We start from the raw sequence: 23,561 nt of genomic DNA, 5'->3' as shown, positions 1-23,561 counted from the left end.
AATGCATGTTGCACTTGATGGATCTACCATTTGCATAATTCTCTTATTTTTATGGTCATGCTATTGTATCATTCATTCCATGTACCTCGTGCCAATGTGCTCACTTTGGTGGGGGCGATTGGGCCCTCGGGTTTGGTTGCATTTCAATGACTAGCTAACAACAAATTACGATGCTAATGAGTGTGTTAGATTATTCATGAGTGAATGGCACATGTTTATGTCTCTGCTCTACTGAACTGTGACTTTCGTTTCGGCAATGTTATTGTCATCAATCATCATAATTGTTTTGATTATTATAACCATTCAACCATATGACAAGTATGCTAATGCTTTTAATGATCGCCAGTTAATTAGGGCCACCTGCATCGATTCATTTCTTAAGCAACTTTCACAGTTTGCTAATTAGATTGGTAAGGACTGAGGACTTTGGTCGAAGTTACATGTCACCAAAAGAAAATTATGGTTAAATCTTCAATCATTACATATCAACTAGTAAGATCGTATATTTTATGAATTCCACTTCGTTGGAAAGGATAATCTGAAGTTTTAAGGAGCAATTTAAAAAGTAATATATAAGATGAATAATTGATAAGATGTAATCATTATTTTTTTTAAACTTAGAATAACTTTTATATCCTACCAAATAGTGATTTTGGTTTGTAGTCCATATAATTTTTTTTTATCTCAATTTATAAACATAATTGGACAGGACAACAACTTGATCACCAGCCAAAAGAAGATGAAAAAAAAGACAACAACTTGATATTGAAATTAAAAATAAAAGTTGTAAAAGAATCTTATCCCCATAATCCTGAACAAAACTAGCGATAAGGCCTAATATGACTAACATTATAATTCTTATAATTGTTCTTACTATTGTTGTAGTTCTTAACAAAACTAACGCTAAAGACTAATATAACTAACAAATTTCAATTTCTGGGATTTATTTGACATATTTTAATTTTAGGAACTATTATGACAACAGTCTAAAATTTTAGGAATCATTAAAATAGTAATTTACTAGAAAAGAAAACTAATAATGTTGAGGTTGTTGGTTTAATAATATTACATGATTAGTTTATTTTCTTTTAATTCCCATCCTTTTACCTACTAGGTACATGCACCTTCCTTAAGTGTAGAATTGTGACAGCAAAACTCTAAAGTTTTAGGCAAAGTTTTTATTTAATTTAATATAATTTATAAAGTCTTATTTTTATTATCAATTACAATATTATTGATCAAACTCTTATAATTAAGTATTTCTAACATTTCACTGTCCGATAGTTAATATCAAATAACATTTGAATAATTTTAATTTACAAAAATGACGTTTAGCAGTGACAATAACGAAAGAAAAAAAAAAAAACTAGTTTACTGTAATTTACTGCAATAAAAAAATAGCTTATGCGGGGAAAGGGTGAAAATAAAACCGGGAAATGAAAGGAAGGGCAAAAGTGAGATTTGATTGTCTATATAGTGGTGGGCATGCACAACACAACATAACCTTCCTCCAGAAAATTTCCTTCCTCACTGTTCACTCTGTTTCCTCAAACCTCAAATTTTCAAAACCAATCTCTCCAGCCTTCATTTATCTGTAAGTCTTTCAAAAGCTGATTCATCTGTTCGTTTTCTGGCTTTTCTTACCTGTTCTTTGGTTTGTGGCTAACAGAAACAACATGTTAAAGGTTATGGCTTGAATTCAATTCGGGCTACGATCTCCGTGATGGAAATTGGATTTGGATTTTTTTTATTATTATTATTTGGATCATCTTGCTGTTAAACTATCCTACTTAGGTTGCTGACAAATTTGAGGATTACATAGTCTTTAATTTTATTTTATTTTTATCTTTTTTTTCTCCTTGTCATTGAGTAGAACAACTAGAAATTTCAAGGAATTAAATTAAGTAATTGGGTAGTGATCCTACTGGGCCAAGTGGGCTTCATGGCCTTCTTTCTTTGTTGCCATCAAGTTAGCAGCATGATGATTACTTTCTCTATAATCTACAAAATTGGATGAGAAAATTAGCAGAGTGGTGAGGCTCCTACAGCTTTATTTTTTTGAAGAAACGAATGGCTGAGTTATATGCTGCAATGAGTTTTTCCTTTGTCACAGCCTCATAGTAGTTATTGATGCTTTCTCATTTGAAACATTAAATTTGTTTCTATGATTTTGGAGAATATTTTTTTTATATATAATAAACACTGTTGTTGTTGTTACTATGTTTGCCAACATGAAATTGTTTTAATACTGTTTCAGAGTAATTGGTGTTGAGGGCATAACATCTTCCTGAATCCTGAAGTTCTAAGCAATTGTTGAATCTTGAAGAAATCAGCATGCGTTGGTTGGGTCTTTTGGTTGATGTGTATCGTCAAGTTGTACGCTTGAACTTATATTGTAAAGTTATTCTATAGGTCTCCAATACCATAAACCCTTTTACTTTGTTACTTTTGGAGTTTAGTCCCTTATTTTTAACTACTGCCATGGAAGGCAACCACTGTTTGATCATTTCTTCAGATGAGTATAGAATTGGCTGAAGGTTAGGAAGTGAAGATAGAGCCTGGTATTTTGTATCTTCAGTGTTATTTGTCATCGTCTCATATAGTTCTATAGTTCTAGCTGATTTTGATTTTATAATTAGCTTGGTTCCTTCATTATCACATTCCATTGGGGCATTTTCTTGGTGTGTGCATTACATTCTAGTGTGGTACGATCAAAAGACGTTATGGTGTGCCAAGCAGCAAGCCAAACAAGATTCCGGGCTTTGAAACATGAGAGTGGCATTAAAGGTGAACCAGCAATTATTGTTAGAGTGATAGCATGCTTTCAACCTTTGCACGATTGTCAGGTTTGTAAGCTGTTGCTGATTTTTAGTGTTTATTGCAGTTCTTTTCTGTAACTGTAGGCATGATTTTGAAACCAGCTGTTTGAAGAAAATTTTCATTTATGCCTATTTTGTGCATAGAACATATACATCATGATCAATGATCGCGAAAACTTTTGGTATTGACTATCAGATAATTTTATGAGCTTATGGATGATGAGTGCTATCTTCTAACATTTGCAGGCTGAGTACTTCCGCCATTTGCTTAAGCCTGTAACGTAGATTGCTTTGCAATTATTTCTCTTTAAGCTGAAGTTTGTAGTTTTCTATTTCTGTCATTTGTTCCCAAGAGAAGCAGCAAGTCATTCAAGATCCCATATCAAGGCACTGGTATGTATTTTCAAATGTTATTTTTTTTATCTTTACATCTGAAAGGGTCTAGTTTTTCGTCATCAGCATTAATTGATCAATTCTATTGTTCTTTAGGTCATTTTATTTGTTGAATGGTTAAGGATCACAGGTCTTGGCCTTACCCACAGCATGTGGCTTGGCCATCACCTTACTTAAATTGCTCCTGCACCTCGGCAGAGCCCAGTTCGCAGGTTCATTCAGCTTATATGAACCCCAGCACATGCATCTTTCCTGCTGTCAGCGTGTTTCCAGGATTCACAGCTCCTGCTCTCCCAAACTGGAAGACTGAGCAGACCAATGAAGTGCATGGGTTCCATCAGTATCCTCATTCAGAACCATATTTGAAAGAAACACATACTGGAGGGGCTATGCAAAATGCAAATCATGCATCTTTCCAGAAGAAGTTACTTATTTTTGACCACTCTGGTAGTAAGACAAGGATGCTTTATAGTCCTGTCTTCTCTCTTGTCCAAAGTCCAACTGTTACTGCTACAAAATTTGCTCAAGTTTATCATGTAAACATGGAAGCACAGGCAACTAATATGGGCCAAAAGCATTTACCCATATACACTTCACCCGAAGAGACTGGTAAAGATCATATAGACAATGAAGAAAGTGAAATGCATGAAGACACAGAAGAAATCAATGCATTGCTTTATTCTGATGATGATGATGATGATGAGGTAACAAGTACTGGTCATTCTCCATTGGTTACAAAAAGAACTTATGTGATGCAAGAACAGTTTGCAGGCATGAAGAAGGAGGTTGCTGGCTCTGATTGGCCAAACAAAAGGCAGAAGTTAATTGATAGTGGATACAATACACTACCACCACTCATGGACAGTGCTAGTTCCGAAAGGCTAAATGAAATGTGCGAGTATGCCAGTGATGCTGAATCAAAGTATTCTAGTAGTGGCGGGGTGTATGCTGCAAGGCAAACTAAAGAAGATAATCCAACACCTGCTGATATTCAATTGAAAAAGGATAAAATCCGTGAATTGTTGAGAGTTCTCGAGAACTTTATTCCTGGAGCAAAAGGAAAGCATCCCCTGTTAGTCATTGATGGTACTATTGAGTACTTGAAATCTTTGGCGTCCCAAGCTGGTACACTGAAATATCACTAAGTGCTCATTGTGGTGGTTACAATATGGTTGGTTGAAGGGCACATGGGTGGTGAAAAAAGTTGTATCTGTTGAATGATTAGATTTGTTGCATTGCAAGTTTTCAACTTAGCATCTGCTTCTTTTATCCTCTTTCTCGAGGAGTATTTATAGTGTAGCAGTGAAGGGGCAAAAACAGCAATAGATAGTACTGCCCTTTGCCACTGCAATTGAAGAAATATGGGGTTTGGGATTTAAAGTTGATGACCAAGATTTTTTATCTTTTAGCGTTTGGAGGATTAAAGATCACAGAGAGATTGAATGGATGGGAGATGATAGTGGATTGCTGTGCTGTAAATGAGGACACTTTTTTTCTCCAGGAGTTTTGAATTCTCTTGTTGATCGAATGCATGCGCGTTAGGTAACTGGGGTCCCACTCTCCACCCTCCTCCTTTTCATTCCTGATTTTGTGCTTTGTTCTCTCCTCTCTTCCAAGCTTGTACGCATATCATGCTAGCGTAGACTCTAAAGTACCAAGAAGAAAGTTCAATGTTGGGGAGTGCTTGAATGAGGAGCGTGGTGTTGTGTTTTCATCATGACTTGCTGGGGCCCCATTTGTTGGATACATAGCATGTTGTGGTAGTAGTAAAGGTTACTTTGTTTTACGTGTTGAGGGTGGAATCATAGGTGATTCTCTTTTCTACGTTGTAATTGAGAGGTGGGTTGAGTATTCTAGGTTTCTTTTTCATTATTATGTATCTGTCGGTTGTGTGATTGTATGAATGATTTGGATTGTGAATATTGTAAGGGCAGCGCAGTGGTGTATTCTGGTTGATGACTCGTTGGCATTCATATTTTTTTGTCTTTGATGTTTGTACATGTTGAATAATTAAATGTCATTTTACTATGAATCCATGATTCCTCACTTCCTCTGTTGTCTTGTATACTTTGCATGTAAATATGCGAGAACAACGTGCTTTAAAAAACTAATAGAAAATTTCTGATAAGTTTATCTTTTCTCCTGTGAGACGGGAAATGAGTGGAAATTTCGCATACCTGATGATATACATCTTTTTGCTAAAAGCTTAATTTAACTTTAAACAAAAATGAAAATGAAGTATTGTTCATGTACGTGGTCCTGAACCCTTCAGATTATAGTGCCTGTCAATTTTTTTAAAGCTGTGCTGTGCGACACATGTAGCTTATATTGGTCTACATCATTTCATATACGATAAATTATAGTTTAATTAATTTTGTTTTCTGAATTTTTTATTCCCGTCACACTTAATTGACGCGAACAACTCTGATCTAGGCAGTTTCGGCTTTCTAGCTCTATCTTTTATGTCCACACTTTGTTGACATAAAGCAATGGTATGAATATGAACACTAATCTTTCAATCATGCCGTCGCTTCCAAATTTAAGATATTTAACTATAAAGCCTGAACAGTAGAAATAATCTTTGGACTTGTTGCGATCACTTCAAGTTATGCTAACATCGCATAACTTCCAAGAATACAGATGTGCAAAATTAACCCTGTCAAAGTGTGCTCAAATTAAAGAGAATATTACTACAATTCTACAAACAAACTTGCATTTCTTATCCGCAATCAGAGTTTCCTATCATTGAAAAGAAGTTACCAAATTTTTAAGACGCATGAATAAACTAATGAAGTAAGCTCTTTTTTTTAAAAAAAAAGCAAGACTCTGAAGTAAGCTCTTGAGAATGTTCAAATGCATAAATAAAAAGTTTTAAGATACACTACTTTTCACTACTGTAGACCTGACGGTTTAGCCATAAAATAATAACTTGGGAAAATTAAGGACATATTTCTGTTTTTATTAATCATTATAAAATTTTCATATTATTTTTACTTTGCCTTTTATTTTCACGAATTTATACATGAAATAACCAATACATGCCAGATTCTTAGTGTTTCATACAATTTTTAGTTGGAACTTGGAATTTTAAAAGAAATTTCAGTTTCATATAAAATTAAAATTAGCACACAAAAAGTATTTCAATTTGAGAGAAATGGATTTTCCATTTGATGAAAGTTATTTAGTTTTTGAATGAAAATTTGGAAGCAGGATTTTACTGATTTCACACTTTTTTTTATAGCTAAAGACTAGTCACTTTTGAGGTGCAGTGATATTTGATATGAATTGTCTGACTCTCTTAATAATTTGTTCTTCCTATTTAACTATATTTTAAAAAAAAAATCAAAACTAGTTAATTTAAATATCTAATATATATTTATATCAAATTAAAGCTCAGGGTTATAGGTAATAAAATTTAAAATAAACTTTTACAAATGATTTTTCAATTAACTACTAGTATAGTTTTTTTCATTTTTGCTATATCTATTATAGTTTTTTTAACAAGAGGCATGCTATTTGGTATAAATTTTATTTTAAAATAGCAAGTACGAAAGCTGCTGTTTATTTTTAATTGGTTGTAAAAAAAAGGAAAAAATTAGAGGAATTTGACAGGACACGTGCGAGATTCATGGATTTACTATTCTGGTGTGTTTTGTCAAAATCGATTGGTGCCATTTAGCCTTTTTCTTTTATCAAATTTTATTACAAAATTAGTTTTTCAAAGTCAAATTTAATAATTGTTTTGTATATATTAGTACTTCTAATCTAGGAGTTTGTTCTCAAACCTAAACAACATATAATACAATAACATGTCATTCACAATAATTATAACGTTCGCCTGAAATTATTTTTAAGAAAAGTTAAAATATTATATTTATAATTATTTGAAATGGCACCATTTTTGTTTATCTGCAATATATTTCATGCTGTTAGGTCTAGTTCAATTTAAATTAAGCATGACTGGTGTATTGCTTCAGCCATGAACATTGTTTCAATATTGCAGTATTCAACTCTGGTTGATTTTGGTCCTTTATATATAAAAACCTTCGAATTGAGTGTATTCATATATTGCATTGTTCATAATGGTCGGTCATCCTGTTTGAAATTAATAATAGTACTAAATGCTACTACACCCTATGCATTGAAACCATAGAACTTGCTCGTATTGCTGTTGTCACTATTTGTGCACCTCTAGAAATGAAAATGTTGAGCAACTTAAAATTTGGATTCAAACAGAAGGCCTTATAAGTTACTAATATTCCTACATGTAGTGGATTGAATGAGTTTTTATGTTGTTAGTTTATATACAACAGGTTCCAGCAAATTTTCAACCATTGTCTTGTTTTTTTTAGGAAAAATTGAATTATTGGATTAGATTAACCCACCCATTGCCAAATAAAGTCCTTGTTTTCTTATTAGCTAGCAAAACATGCAATTATGAAGCGTCTGACATTAAGATTGGCCATAATGCGATGCAATTAAAACTTCTGGAATCTCATGACTAATTTGAAGGCCTAAAAATCATTTTTTGTCACTGTTTAGTAGAAATGGTTCTAGGCACCGACTTTTAAACTGGATGCTATAATAATTATGAGTTGGTTGGAAAATTAGTGATTATATTAGCGCTGTCTTTCTCATGCCAAATAAAAAAGTGCTTCGAAATGAGCACAGAGAGGGACATTAAAGAAGAAGACTAGCACTGAAGGATAATAATTAACACAAGGATAATTATTTCTACCCTTTCCTCGTATGGTTGGTGCCTGCCGTGAGATGTTCTAAGCAGTTTGCCACTTGCCATGATAGTCTTTTTTGATTGGCGGTTTTTTTTTTTTTTTTTGAAGTCAAGAGTAGGGAGCAAAAAATAGACAAAAGCGAACGTGATTCCAACTAGGTTGGCCACCAACGCAATGCTTATCAGATGAACCCCAAGAAATTCATTAAACCAAAAAGATAACATATACAAAACCATGGGGGGCATGAACCAAACCCATGAAGAACCAAACTATTTGAACCTATGGTTTGGGAGGCCAATCCTATTTCTATAGAACTCATAAGAAACAAAATGTGGGAGAGTCCCACCACAAAAAATCTGTAATCGAATTAGTATGAGAGGCTAACAAGTCTGCACAGGAGTTGCCTTCTCTATAAATGCGGCCAACTAAGAAAAACATGTGTCTAGTAATTTCTATACAATTAATCCACCTATTTCTAATTTTCCAAGGGACTACATTCCAATTTTTAAATGTCTTTCATGATGATGATGAAAGCATCAATGAAATCCTTCACGGTGATCTAATCTTATTGAAAGATTTACTTGTTGCCGATTTGGACTCGTGGAACCCTTTTGTCTTGTCACATGACAACTCTGTCACTATTTTTATGCAGGATGGCATCATTTATGTTGGAATATCTAATCATGTTTCTTTTTTCTTTTTATTTCACTGCTTCTGGCTGGACAAGTTCTTTTCTATAAAATGTATCTATAAACATTTTGTTATTATTTTCTCTTTTTACTCCTTGAATTGAATCTGTTAGTTAAAACTTAGGAATGAAAACAAATAGAGATGATAAATGAAAATAAAATAAGAGATAATAAAATAGAAATGAAAAATAAAAATCTCCTTACTGGTTCAAAATCATATTCCCATGCCCTGTGTATCCTCTATTAAGCATCTACAAGTGAAATTCAAAATGTTCTTTAACTTTATATTTTCATTTTATTTGTAATCTTTCACCTTCTTTTCTATCTTCCTCAATTAACATATATCTTAATGTCATGTGAAACCAGACTGAACTGAAGCAGTATTGGCATTAGCTATTTTTCTGGCTGCCAACTGTTAATTCTCTTATGAAATCATGCATCATATGATTATTGTTAGATGGTCTTGTTTACTTTAATTTGTCTAATATCAGTTGATTATTGTTTGGTATAATCTTCTTTCTGTTAGTCTTCACTCTGCCTATAATAATTTAGTGCATCAGAAACAAAAGGAAACATTGTGTATAAATGGAAATCCAAGTGTCTATTTTGTCCGGCGTAACGAAACTTAACTATAGATTTTTAAATATACACGCATAACATTTTTTTTAATGAAAAAACAGCATAAGAAAAGGAGGATTTAGTCGTGATTGGAGTGCCAGTAGAATTCACACTTGAAAAATATGACTAGCTTTGGTGACAAATTACAATTTAGCTAGAATCTTGTAGAAATTGCTATAAGAGGGAAGGAGAAACACTTTCAAAGAAATAGTGAATTCTCATATTTCAGGAATCAGGATATTGAGTTTCTCCACCTTCTAGTAGTCTTTCTGTTTTGTTCAAGTGAATCTTGAATCTCAGGAGAATCATCCTGATTTTCTACTAGATGTGTTGTCCTTCCAAGTTTGCTGAGTTTCTTCCACCCACTGCTCCATGCAGAAGTATGCTTCTGCTTTAGCATCTTATCAAATTGTTTCTGCAAGCTAGCCATATCATTTTGAAGCTCCATGTACTTGGCTTTCACACTCTCAAGCTCAAACTTTAGTGTGTTGATGTCCTTTTTAGCAGCTGTCCATCCTTCTTGGAATGATTGTGGTGTCCCTTCGAGAAGTGTTTTCCGGTTTGTAACCATTGCATGACTCTCAGATTCAACATCTTTCACAGAACTGCTGGCTAGTGCATTGCTTATCTTTACCTGTTCCGCGAATAGAACTTGCACAACAACCCTTAACGGAAGTCTTTCATTTTGAGCAGCATGCAGGCAGGCATCAATGGACAGTTTCTGACAATCCATTACACGGCATAGTCGCTTCCTTTCATGCTCAGAAAGTGTAGGGTGTGCCTGTTAATTTGTTACACATATAAGAAATTCAGAAGTAGAGATCCATTGGAAAAGTGAAGCTGAGCTTCTACACATTCCTACTCATCCTTCTACAATGAGTGATTGATCAAGAACTCATCAACATAGTTTCTCAGAAGTTCTTATTTATTTCTTATCATCCTTGCCAAACCAATAGATATAAAACCAACCTTGTGTGTGCAACAAGAAGCACGGAGTTGCTTGATTTTATATCTTTCAGTGGCAATACATTTGATTTCAAATCAACTTTTCCCTTTATTGTGATTAGAACAAGCCGCATGCTAAATTGCCAAGTTAGCATGAAATCCAATTTTTTATTTCAAATTTCACCATGCCTGTTTTACCAAAATTCCTAGTATCATGAGATGCAACTCTAGGTAATTCAAAATCATTAGAAAACAAATTATAGCATTAAAAATATAAAACAAACCTTCTGTGTATAAATAAAAGTAAAAAAAAAAAAAAACTATTTTGCTTGGGAATTGATTGGTTTTATGTTTAGTGATCAATATCTGTGATATAGGCACACATGTCCTAAATCTAGTTCATGGGAGAATCAGGAAACAATATTCTCTAGATCAAATGTATTGCCACTAATTAACTTTTCCTTTATTGTGATGAGAACAAGAAGCATGCTATGGTAGCATGAATGAAATCCATTATTTAATTTCAAATTTGACCACAATGTTTTATCAAAATTTCAAGTAATAATGAGGTGTAACACTAGGTAATTCAAAATTATCAAAAAAAGGAGTTAAATAAAAAAATTTGTTTCAATTTTCCTAAGAAATTACCTTAAGATAGGAATCAATTGCTCTGTATAGTCCATCATCGCAGGTCCTAGCTGACTCAGGCAAAGCCTCTGCAAGTACCTGAAACTTGGTGAGGGAAAGGTTCCTATCTCTGGACACCTCTGTAAGATAACTGTCAACAAGCCTTGCCACTCTTGCCTTGGCATTTAGGATGCATCCCATTCCCATATGCTGTTTATCAGAAAAGGACTGTCTGCTTGGACTTGAACTTTCAGTGTGTTCCTGAATAATAAAATGCTCTAACAGCCTCTGAACAAGATCCACATCATACATAGTCTCTCCTTTATTATAAGAAGGAATTAAAAGATCAGCCAGTGTAGCCTGCTCAAATTGCATTCCCACCCTTTTCTCTAACTCAGTGACCAGTGCAGGTGCAACCTTTAACATGATTGCCATTCTCAGGAGCCTAAGAAGGAAGCTGCATGAGACACTGTCCTTCTGAGGTGGAATAATGCTGACAAGGCTCTCAATGATCATCCTTTGCTCTTTAGCTTGAAGACTTGAAGTGTCATCTTTTGTTCCAGTCACAACCATATGAAGTCCACCTTTCCAGCTACTGCCACCACTACTACTACTGTTACTCATGCTGCAGTTGCTTGCTTCATCACCAGGGATTGCAGTGTCACTAATCAATCCCGGTAGCCACTTAGTTGCATAATGCATTATTGAAGCACCAACCAATTCAAATCTCATGCCCTTTACCTTAATGGCAGTGATGACTCGAACAAAGTGATCAATCCTAAGGATTGAGGCATCTTCAAACCACCAATCAGGAGGAACCTGCTGGTTCCTACTTGGGCTTGAGTCCTTCATATCATTCCATTTTGGGCTAGAAATTTTTGCTGTTCTTCCAGTGTAGGACCACCTTATCCCTTTGGGATTGGCACAAGCTTTCCAAGCAATGGACTCGCTGCATCTGCGAACAATTTGAAGGTTTTCTGCCCACGGTGACAGCTTCTCGCAGCTTTTCAACACTACTATAGAGTCTCTCCATGAAGACAAAACAACATAGCTAAGGAATGCTTCTGCCTTGAATATAAGATTCCCTTCTTCTAGGTCCTCAGTCATTTCAAGGTACTCTGCAGCACATCTTAGGCCTGAGATGTTGCCTGCTGTTAAATCAACAGCAATTCCATAGCAGAACTTGGCCGCAAGCTCAAAAGCCTCTGCCCCACCAGGGATATCATCGATAACTATCTTATTCAAATCTGGGTCGTGGGATTCATATATGACTCTACTCAGCTTTCCACTTCTAGATACCAAGGGATACTTTCACAGCAAAAGGGGAAGAAGATAAGTAAACACAAAATTCAACAGCATAAATGAATAGTTTCTGATCTCTTAGCATAAAACAAAGGAAATCATGAAATTCGAACCTCAGGAAAGAAAAACAGATAGCTACCTTGTGCAAGTGGAAGTTAGCTTCTCCAATTTGAACAAGGAAGTCACTTGGAATATCAGTAGCCACATACCTGCATGAAAAGAGACTAGAATTTTAAGCAGCTCACATGCTCTTTAACTATAAATCAAGCTTGTTCAAGACATAAAGTGGATAAATTACTAGTGCAAACAACATTAGCAGAACTACCAATCTCATTTTCTGCCTGTGTCTACTAAAATTTCGATTCACGGTCAATTAGTGGTTGTAACAACTTCAAAGGGTACTAATTATGAATTTAATTAACATTACCAAGAGTGGCCTCTTTGCACAAATCCTTCTGTCTTGACACCATGGTTACTTGAAGTGAGAAGTCCACCCCCATATTTGTGTGCTGAAGCCGATTCACTCTCGGATTCCCACATGCTGAAAACCAGATTCACAGAATGCAGCACTCTAGATTTTTCTTGGGACAGTGCCTTTAACTGAGAGAAACAACAAGAAAAAAGAGGGGGCAGAGAAAAAGAGCAGAGTGACTAGGCAAGCACAGAATTCAGTGAAAGGAGTAAGGAGCCACATGGGATGGTTGGAAACTTGGAATTATTAGTCATGTTAAAATTGTCGGTTTCTTCTCAAAAAAATTTCAAGGACCTCTTACAGGCTGTGCTGAAATGGGCATTAATCAGTTTTATTGTGAATGATCACCAAAGTTTCTGTTTGTTCCAGCTTTGGATTTTTGGTATTCTCTGAGTCAATGCTCAAAAACAGCCAGTTTCAGTTTCTTTATGCCTCACCACCAGTGTGACCACTGGCCATACATGTCTATTCCTTTTCAGCTCAGTTTCTTATTATTTTAAGATACTGAAATTTGATACAACCATACATCATTCCTTTGACCATGAAAATTGCTCCAGTTACAGAATTTGGTGTTTTACGATATGGCCAACTGATGATCCCACCATTTGGCTTTTCTATGTTTAATCAGAGCCAAAGTAAAAAAGAGAAAGCCTCTTAGTTAGCATAAGCAAATCTTTTCCTTTATTTTTTCTCCCTATAAATGAGAATATATTTTTAAAAAATAAAAGTGAAAGAGGAAAAACAAGTGGCGGTGAATGGAAGGCAAAATGACTATGATTTGTGGGATATGTTTTGTCCTAGTGATACCAACATGTACTAAAATTGGCGTTTACACGATCTTTGAACTTTGTAATAACTGTCTGTTTGGTATATTTGGGAATTGCAAATGAATGATTGGGGTAAGATAAGTGCAGTACTTGTGAATCCATGTGGATTTCACAAACTGTTTGTAGAAGTTACGGCTTTTGTAAATTACTACTAACTTTTTATGTTGCAAGTTTCTCTTCTCTGTAATCCTGTCTTGTAGCAGTTGTTACGTACACTTGTACGTGTATGAGAAAAAGCAAAAGTTTCATCCCATTGTATCTTAATAGCATTTTAACTTCAGCAAATGTCTAGGGAGATATTTTTATATATGTTATTTGATTTGATTATATAAATTAAAACCACTTTATGATATTTTTTTCAACAAATCAAATTAATATAAAAAATATAAAAACAACATTTAATTTGATTTGAAATTGAAGAAAATAGTATAATTATAACAATAATAAAATAAGATTCTGTTTGAATTTGAAGATGATAACATACTCAAAATAATAAATAATATAACTTAAATCAAATTTAAAAATAATAATAATTGTTATAATTTAAAATAAAATATAATTTAATGAAAATTTTCGAAAATCTTAAAACATCAATCGCTCATATATTATTGTGTGTGAATATCACTGCATAACAATGGAAAAGAGAAAATATAAAAAGTGAATCAATTGAGAGAAGGAAAATAATCCAAAGAAAAGACTCAATTTTATATTAGGAGTATATCATTTCTATCTTTTTTGTGTGTTTCTTTCTTAATTGTAATTTTTTAATAAACATATATTATGGGAGTAGATTTTCTCAATGCTAAAGATAACGAACCCTAAATATATGACATGTCAACAGAAAAAACACATACAAGAACATATTTTTGTTATATCACTAGACTCGAATATTATCTTTCCGAAAAAGAAGCATATGAAATCATTAGACAGTGCATTGCTTATGGTTTGTTATATGAAACTAAATTTTTGGGTGTGTTTCGTACTAAATTTTTGGAGTTTCAACGTGGGCAGAGACGCAGAGTAGTGTCATGTTTGTCTCTTTTGGATGTACTTTACCTAATTGTCACCACGAAATAGTATCCCAAAATGCATGGTTTCAGTTTTGGATAATATTATTCACATAACAATTTTTTTTTTAAAAAAAGAAAGAAATAGAGAAAGTGAGATAAAATGAATGATATGATAAAAGAAATTTGAAAATTTTGAATAAAATAACATATTCTTTATATATATATATATATATATATATACTATAGCTTGGTATTTTTAAGTTTGTCCCTTTTTTGCAGAATTGTTTTTAATCAATTTCACGCACAAGATTCTCTATTAGCATGGTTGGTTAAGTAACATGCAACGTGAAAATTCTTATTGAATTACTCAATTAAAATGATGAAAGATTGTACGTATTTTATTTAAAGGCAACATGAATGTATAAATTGTCTCAAAATTATTAACTTTTGAACTCAAGAATAGATGAGTTAGCTGATAATAATTTAACTAATTATTTGTACTGATTTCTTTTCACTATTTTTATTTTATATTTTGGTCACAAAATAAAACTGTAGGACACTAGAAAATAGATGAGGCAAAAAACAAATGCGACCAATTCAGATATAGATGTCATTCTTGAAGTCACATCTGATTTTGTTGGGCCAACCCATATTGAAAACTTCCCCACTTAATTAGATATGCTTTGCCATTATATGTACACGATGAATCATGGATGCTGTAGATTCGTGATAATTTCTTTTTGGTTGGTGTTCCTGATTTATAACTTATAAGCCTGTGAAAATACTTGAAAGAGAAAGTGTTTGTGGATTGCATGGTGAGACTAGTGCCGCGTAGGCTCCAACTCTTTTCGCCCACATGGTTTGCCTATTGGCTGTTGTTTTGACCCTTAACTGGGAGCTGCAAATTATATGTTTTTTTGGATATTTTTTACCTTTTTTATTTTATCATCATAAATACAATTAAACAAATACAAATGTTATTTTTTTGTTATAATATTAAATACAAATGTTATAATATATTGCAAGTGTATATTATAATTTTTAAAATTTAATGCATTCATGTTTGTGTCGTGTCATTTATTTTTCTCGCATCATGTTCATTATATTTGGGCAATCTAAGTATTTATGAATTGGTAGTAGCAATCATTCCATTACCAGTGCAATGCATGGACTGTCTCAGTTCACCCATTAATTATTGCTTGATTTTGAGCCCAAGCTCATTTCAAATTCTCTCTCTCTCTCTCTCTTAATTTCTTTGCTTAAATTCATCTTTGGTCTTATAATTTTATAATTATGTAATTTTAATCTCAAAAATAAATTGTACATTTTGATCCTCATGTTTTTTAAATTGAATAAATTAATGTTGGTTCACGGTTAAACTACCATCTGATTTTAATTGCGTAGTAATATTTTATGAAATCTAAAATATTAATTATGCATTTCTTAATTCCTGTAGCAAATCTTAAAATATAAAATAAAAATGAAGGAAAATTATAACATGTCAATGAAATTGAATTAAGATATTAATAAGATCTTAAATTTGAGTCTGAAAAAAATATTATTAAAAAAGAAGAATCAATCAAAGGTAGCCAATTTTTTCCGCAAAGACCGGTCATTAATTAATAAAACTAATAAATATTTGACACCAAACAAAATAAAATGAAAGGAAGGAAATATTGCCGATTGTGACAAACGGTCACCAAATAAGCATAGCAGTACATCCGAGAATACAGAATTATTGCACCAAAGCAACCGAATAAAGATGTTAGCTATTTTGGGATGGGTTCCTGAAAGGCCCAAAATCAGATGCGGCTTCACCACATCTTTGAACTAGTCTCATTGCATGTTGGGCTACGTCTGGACAATGAAGCCCATTTCTTATTGGGCCACGTACGACCACTTCCAATTGTGGATTCTAGCCGAATGCAAGGTCAAGTAAACGACAAAATTAGAAGCAAAGCAATGCAGAATTTTAATCAGAAACTAGTCTCATTGCATGTTGGGCATCATCTAGCAGATTGAAGTCTAATTTCTGTTGAGCTAGAATTTTGTACAAGTTTCTGAATTCCAAGTGTTTTAAGATTGTCTGACCTTGGCAGTCCAGCATTTGCCTTCACCATTATCTATTCTTTCCACAAGTCCAGCATAGTCCCAGTTTTTTATGACATTGTAAAGTCCATCATGGATTTCTACCTCTGTAGTGTATCCACCATTGTTAATTAGAAAGACAATGCCATTCTGCCCACACCGTAACATTGTTGACACTTCCTGTACTGTCATCTGCTAGATGATGCCATTAATTTTAATCACTTACTATATATTAACAATTTTTGGTAATTTGGTATCCAACTAATGAATTGGTTATTCATCAGTTTCCAAGGACCAAAGTAAATAGTTATACTTGATATGTGTTTGAAAGTCCACATTTCCTGCCTAAATTTCTAGAGTGCAAATTATATATCTACTAGTAAACTTAAATGAAATCTAACAATACCAATGTCTAAGGTCCTTAATTATATTCTCCAATAATTAATCAATTTTGTGACATAATTAAATATGATAAATGCAAGCAGTGAAATTGAATGACCTGGAAGCAATGACTCTCTTATGGGGAGCAGCCTGCGCATAACCAAGAGTTGCACCAACTGACCAACCTATTGATCCGTACTGCATCTGACACTCATACCTGTAAACCCAATATTAGTTTCACTGTTAAATTCTTTACTTAATCTACAAATCACTAATTACCCGCAGCCATGTGGTAGTTTCAACTTCTGGCATGTAAACCATGTGTCTCCTGTTTCAGCAATCACAGTGGTGTCACGGGACAACATGTTCTGGTATGTGTCTGAATAAAACATTGACCCTTGACACCTCATTTGGATTAGGGTGAATGGGAAGCCCATCTGGGACGTGTATTCTTTGGTAGTTGTCAAAAGCAGTTGTGTTGCGTTTAAGGCGTTTTGTAAGTGCTTCAAAGAAGTTCTTCATTGAAACACACCCAATGGTAGGTCCATTTCCAATCATTACCCGATCAGGCAGCACAACAATTGAGCTCTCCTTTTTTAGGGGCAGCGAGTTCCCTAAAGAGATAATATCATTGGATATTGGACCAGCAAAAAGGTAAGCATCAGAAGATTCCACAATTTCTGCACAAAAGGGAGTGCTTGCTGGTCCCCAGTAAGTGCCGATGAAGTTGGGGTGGTGTTCTTCCACCATCCCTTTTGCTGAAGCCAACATTGCAAAGGGATAACCTGAGGCATCTACCATCTCCATGAAAGCATCACTTACTTGCCTTTGCCATCCGCAACCTTTGCCCACCTACCATCACTCGTTTCACTGCCTTATTTAAAAACTCTGATGTTATTTCCGCAGCAATTTCCAAACACCTTTTATTAGTTAACCTGTCCAAGAAATCAGGATTGGGATTTTGTTTTTATATAAAAATTAGTATTGACATGTATGAGTATGAGTTAATTAATTTGATAAGAAAATTAGATACTAGTTAATTAATTACTTGGGAATCAAGTAAAATGGGAGAGGCTGATCAATGAAGGAATGGTGAGGGATGCCAAACAAGTTACAGGCTATACTGATATAGACAGGCTTGCTTTCTCTCAAAGCAATTGCAATGGCAGTGTCAATCCGTTCATTTTATAAATAAGTAAAATAACTTTATTTAATAAATACTTTTGTTTTCAACAAACAAATATATACATCCATCAAATAAATTATAAAATAGTATTTCAGTTTTTACATTACATAGGATAAATATTTACTTTTATTTAATTAAAATTTATAATAAATAAGTATATTTTAAATTTATAATATCATTTGTATATAAAAATTATTTTAACTATTGATATTTGAAAAAAAAATGAATTGAAAAGAAAAGATAAAATATGCATGGTAGATTAAAATTTGAAAAAGATATAAAATGAGTGATGGAGATAGTCTTTTGGCAAGCAAGAGGTTACCTAATGACAAGTTATAGGCTGAAAGCAAAGGAGCTCTAGGGTAAAATCTGGTAAGCCAATGGAGTGATGGAGAATCTTGTTGCTGCTATAATCATTGGAATTGGGTCCCCCAACAATGCAAATGATTGGAAGATCCTCACTGTAAGTACCCGCAATGGCGTTCAGAATACTAAGACCACCAACGTTGAAGGCAACTACACATGCACCAACACCTTTATATTTGGCATACCCATCAGCAGGTTTTATAACTTTATACAATAAAGTAGGTTTTATAAATATTAAAATAACTGGAAAAAAATATTATATTATATTTAGCGACCGCAGTAGTTCTTGAAGAATGAAAATGCAAAACACATCCAAATTCATAGAAATAAATATGAAAATCACAGCAGTTACGACTACAAAATCAGAAAATGGGAATAATTAAAGGTTCTCACGACATCAAAGATGCTGCTAGACAAGGGCACCATAAAAAACTCCGTACCCCATTGCACAGAGGCTCTTCGCTATGCGAAGGTATGGGGGAGGGATGTTGTACGCAGTCTTACCCTTGCATATGCAAAGAGGCTGTTTCCGGATTCGAACCCATGACGAACAAGTCATCAAGACACAACTTTACCGCTGTACCAAGGGCACCATAAAAATGAAAAAGTTAGAAGCAATGAAATCTTGTACATCCACAAGAGCATTGCAAGACTTCCATTCACACAGCATATTTATTCATTCGGGATGGATTAACAAATTTCAAATGAAATATATTTTCCCTTCCGAAGTTGCAAAATTGATCTCAAATCTATATATATTCTATATTACATTCATGCTCAGAGAACTCCTAGTTAATCACTTCCAAGACTGAGGTTCTTCTCAATGAGAATCACATTCAAGTTGTTGGCTATTTCAGCTAAGCCAATGTCCCTAAAAGCAACCAAAATCTTTTTACAGGCAAGCATATCAAAATCCGTGGTCGTTGATTGCTTCCATTGATCAATAACTTCACCCACTTCTTTCGTAAGACCAAGCATCAGATAGGAAGAAATGATGCACATGTAATTCCTGCTAATCATTTTCTGTTTGGTCATTCCCAAGGAATTCCATATCTGATCAAGTTTATCCTTACTTCCCAACCCACCATAAAGAATGATTAAGAAGTCATAAGTTATCCATTGCCTTTGGGTGATCCTTTTCTCAGTCTCAACAAGTGTGTTGGAACTTGCATTATCAAGATGAGCTACACTAATATATATATTGGCCAGGTTCAAATATCTGATCCAACTTTCATTAGAACCAGCACCGTGACTCATTTCATCAAGAATCCTCCTAACTTCATCGATATTAAGAATAGCGGCACAGGAACTTATCCATAGATTGTAAGTAAAGATATCAGGGGAAACCTTTTGTTGTTTCAGTTCTTCAACAACTATAGGGACCTTTTCAAACTGCCCCACTGACATGTAAAGAGTCATCATTTCATTGTAAGTAAGAGCATCAAAGGAAAGGTTTGAATCCTTTATCCTTTGATAAAGTTCCTCAGCCTTTTCAGTCAATTTTGCTCCTGCGTAAGAATGGAGGAGTGCTGTGTATGTTTCAGTAGTCTTTGTAGCAAGAGGTAGACCCTCAAAGTAGCGCTCTGCAGCATCAATGCCAAAAACTTGGGTCATCAAATCTATGCGGACTGCATAATCAGAGTCTGATAACTCATATTCCTCATTGCTAACCATCCACTCTGATATCTGCAATTATCAATAGTCACAAATTGCAAAGCTATAGATCCAACAGAAAAAGAGAGCAGTATTCATAAATCATAATAAAGTGGTCCAAGTTGGATGCAACCTTATCACTAGAAAATAAACAAAACTGTGATATAACCGAGGAGCCAATGGAAGTATTCCGAATTGATAGAGATTTGTAGTTTGTTGGAGGCAAAAACTAATATATATAAAACCATGCAGAATATATTCAAACATCCGAATAACATTATTCAAATATATTAACTTCACGAAACTTCTATAGTGTTGAGATGGCCTAATTTCCCAAAGGCCTAACTCAGTATTGAAAACATCAAAGGACCCTCATTCCAACAGTTATAGGCACTACAGAAATAAGCAAACCGAACTACCTTAAGATCTTTCTTTCTTCTTCTGAACCTTACAAAAACTATTAATAATATAGAGCAAATTTTGCTCACATCCCTTGTGACTTCTTCGAAAGTCACACGAAACTTTTTCCTTTTTAAGTTTTAACTTTACAAAAAAAAAACCCTTTACATGAGTACAAAGTTAATGTGTTTTCTGGAGTAACAGGGATATCAAGGTAATGTATTTCAAACAATTAAGAGGGGTTATTGCCCGAAAAAAGAAGAGGGTATCAGTGTGAATTTCGAAAAACCCACGGCGATGTCAGTATAATTTACTCTTAATCATGATAATAACCACTCGTGGAAATTCAGTAACATGCTCTAATTTGTTAAAACAGAAAAAGATCTAAAAGCTTGCATTTGCATAATCTGCTGGGTGGCCTTCTACAGATATTTTTGTTCTTCTACCTGATCTTAGCCATTTGTGAAAATTATCCCTAATTCACCATCACAGAACTATAATAAACTTTGCAGAACTCGTGGAGCTAAAAAGTTGTTAAACTACAATCCTGTGTTATTATACTCTAATGGAAAGGGTGAAACCTCCAAAGCGTGTTTGTAACGTTGAGATCTTCGAAGCTCTTTGGATATATCCCGAAGCTGAGAGAGCGTAATAGGATTCCCTTGGAGGACCCATTTCTGAAGAACGTTGGTGGCGCTTCGCTTGGGGAGCCTAAGCCTGAAGATTCTGCTCCTTAGGTCATCATCACCTTCCACACTCTCTTCCACCAAATCACTGCTCACAGCACCCGAAGACACGAATCTTGTTCTGTTCAGGACACAAGCTAAACCGCTATTTCTGCATGATGAGAAGCTGCAATTTTGAGATCAACTACCGATACCCAAAAATTCAAATAAGTTTGGTTGCCGAGAAAGTATGGAACTTGGTTATGATCCGATTGTGGGGGTTTGAAAGCTCAATTGAGATGCAGAATCATCAAAATTGCAATTTTGTGTTGTATTTTTCTCGGCAACCAAACAGAGAATATGAAAGTGAGCTTACCGTCTGAGAGAGAGGAAGAGTGAGCGATGCGCCATTGGCGGCGTTTCTTAGAAGTTCTCAGTTCTCACTTACTCCCTTCACCTTCTGAGTACTGGGTCATTTCATACACTAAGCTTAAACCACAACAATTAACAGGTTAACATTGTGTATCAGAACTTCAACAAAAAATAAAATAAAAATTGTGTATCAGAAATAATGTCTCCAATTTATTTAAGAAAAAATTATTGTCATTATTTTTAAAAAAAAACTAAAATTCAAATTCCTTTTATAATATATACATTACATTTAACTGTTGCTTATAGATTTCTGATATTAATTGAGTTTAAAATGAACACGAATCATTAGACCTTCAATGTCTTATACTGTAATAACATAACATGATGATTGTTAATTTAGCTTTGACTTGATGATTGCTTTATATTATAAATTACTAAATTAATATCCCAAGTATTAGAAGAATGATATCAGTATTTGTTTATAAATAAAAATGAGGGATTTGATTTTGATATAAGTATTCAATCATTTAGTAAGTATTTGGTTAAATACTAATTATGAAACCAATTACATTTTGTGCAAAAATATAAAACTATAAAAGAAATATTTCTTTAATATAAATTAACCCATATACGAATTTCTTAAATGTATATGTTATTATGTCTTGAACCCTGATTTTATTTTAACCCACATGCTTAATATAATAGTACAATCTATATTATCTACTCATTTGGTTGATTTTTAAGTTTTAAGAATTCTTTTACCTCAGGTGACATCTATTTTACGGTATATTATTACAGCATATGCCAAAAAAAATTATATTTTAAAGAATACTAGTAACATTCTTAAGAATAGTAAACATGAACGTTGTTCATGCATAATTTTAAAAAAATAGATTTTAATATTTTAGGCCATCTGCCAAACAAGTTCGGCCACGAGCTACTCATTTTAATATATATATATATATATATATATATATATATATATATATATATATATATATATATATATATATATATAAAATATTAAATTATCAAAATAATTTTTATATAACAAATTAATAAAATATTTTTTAGTTACTATAAACTAAAATTAAAAAACATATAAAAATAAATAAATTATATTTTAATAGCATCAAATATAATCGGTTATCGTTTGTAATATAAAATAACAAAAGATAAATATACAATAGTAAAAAAATAGAGTGCACCAATTGTAACAATAAACAAACGATAGAATTTTTTATTTTTTTTAAAGAAGTTAATATACATAAAATATTAACTTTAAAATGGAGATTAATGATTAAACAACACATGTACGGTTAGATTTATCATTTGTGATTATAATAATTATAAAAACTAAATAATAAAAATAAATCAAATTAACAGGTTAGCCCAGCCCATGGCAAGTCGGACTAGTAAAAATTCAGGCTGAACTGGATCAGACTAAAATAAGTTCAAACTTAAATTAAGTTTTTAACAAACCCTACATAACTCACACTTGGCTAATCGAACCAACTCAATGACCCCCTTTTGAGAACCCTAAAAACACTATACAAAACCTTTGAAATAAAACACACTCTTGGTAGTCCGGCCACTTGCATGGTGTAACGTGTTAGGAAACTCGACAAGTCCAATAATATAGTTATAAGGTTTTTTTGTCACGTTATAAGGACCGTAACCTGAATGCACAAGCGACAAAAGCCACCCATTGTGGATTACTATCGTACTCAGGAACACCTTATTGGGTGTGAAGATACTTACAGAAACTATCGTGATGGAATTCTAGTACATATTCAAAAGCTTTAATCAGGCACGAGGAGTGAGTGCATCAAGCGGTTGTGTAATTTCCCAGTGGCAACTTTGAATCTTTTACATAAACAGCAGGTAATGGATAATCTCAACAATCTACTATAGAATGTCCCAAGTCTGTATTGCTTAAAGACTAAAACCACACCCATCCAAGTTAACAATAAACCGCAAATTGCTCAACATTTTGATGATCATTTGAGCTAATCA

The 23,561-nt window shown here is 33.5% G+C and overlaps 3 protein-coding genes and 1 long non-coding RNA gene across 5 annotated transcripts; 1 reads left to right on the top strand and 3 right to left on the bottom strand.

Moving 5' to 3' along the window:
- Positions 1-1,458: 1,458 nt before the first annotated feature.
- Positions 1,459-5,258, top strand: LOC114387578 (transcription factor SAC51-like). The gene is made up of 4 exons (XM_028347778.1): positions 1,459-1,594; positions 2,258-2,846; positions 3,066-3,212; positions 3,309-5,258. Exon 4 carries the CDS (start codon positions 3,326-3,328, stop codon positions 4,355-4,357), a length of 1,032 nt encoding a protein of 343 aa, XP_028203579.1. The 5' UTR covers positions 1,459-1,594; positions 2,258-2,846; positions 3,066-3,212; positions 3,309-3,325; the 3' UTR covers positions 4,358-5,258.
- Positions 5,259-9,216: 3,958 nt separating this feature from the next.
- On the bottom strand, positions 9,217-13,152 carry LOC114388392 (root phototropism protein 3-like). Its single transcript, XM_028348852.1, has 4 exons — positions 12,554-13,152; positions 12,266-12,335; positions 10,846-12,132; positions 9,217-10,033 (listed from the first exon to the last, which is right to left on the bottom strand). The coding sequence occupies exons 1-4, from the start codon at positions 12,664-12,666 to the stop codon at positions 9,485-9,487; spliced, it is 2,019 nt and encodes a 672-aa protein (XP_028204653.1). The 5' UTR covers positions 12,667-13,152; the 3' UTR covers positions 9,217-9,484.
- A 2,943-nt stretch (positions 13,153-16,095) lies between these two features.
- On the bottom strand, positions 16,096-17,913 carry LOC114388561. Its single transcript, XR_003661503.1, has 2 exons — positions 17,184-17,913; positions 16,096-17,121 (listed from the first exon to the last, which is right to left on the bottom strand). It is a non-coding gene; the product is annotated as an uncharacterized LOC114388561 (long non-coding RNA).
- An 837-nt stretch (positions 17,914-18,750) lies between these two features.
- LOC114388560 (pentatricopeptide repeat-containing protein At5g09450, mitochondrial-like) lies at positions 18,751-21,687 on the bottom strand. 2 transcript variants are annotated; one of them, XM_028349104.1, is made up of 3 exons: positions 21,550-21,687; positions 21,090-21,360; positions 18,751-20,142 (listed from the first exon to the last, which is right to left on the bottom strand). In XM_028349104.1, exons 1-3 carry the CDS (start codon positions 21,582-21,584, stop codon positions 19,249-19,251), a joined length of 1,200 nt encoding a protein of 399 aa, XP_028204905.1. In that variant the 5' UTR covers positions 21,585-21,687; the 3' UTR covers positions 18,751-19,248. The 2 variants fall into 2 exon arrangements, with proteins under 2 accessions (XP_028204905.1, XP_028204906.1); XM_028349105.1 differs by having other exon boundaries at positions 21,090-21,345; positions 21,550-21,686.
- Positions 21,688-23,561: the final 1,874 nt, after the last annotated feature.

This window comes from Glycine soja, chromosome 15 (genome assembly GCF_004193775.1).
Source record: "Glycine soja cultivar W05 chromosome 15, ASM419377v2, whole genome shotgun sequence".
Lineage (NCBI taxonomy): Eukaryota > Viridiplantae > Streptophyta > Magnoliopsida > Fabales > Fabaceae > Glycine > Glycine soja.
This window is presented reverse-complemented; position numbering and strand designations above follow the sequence as displayed.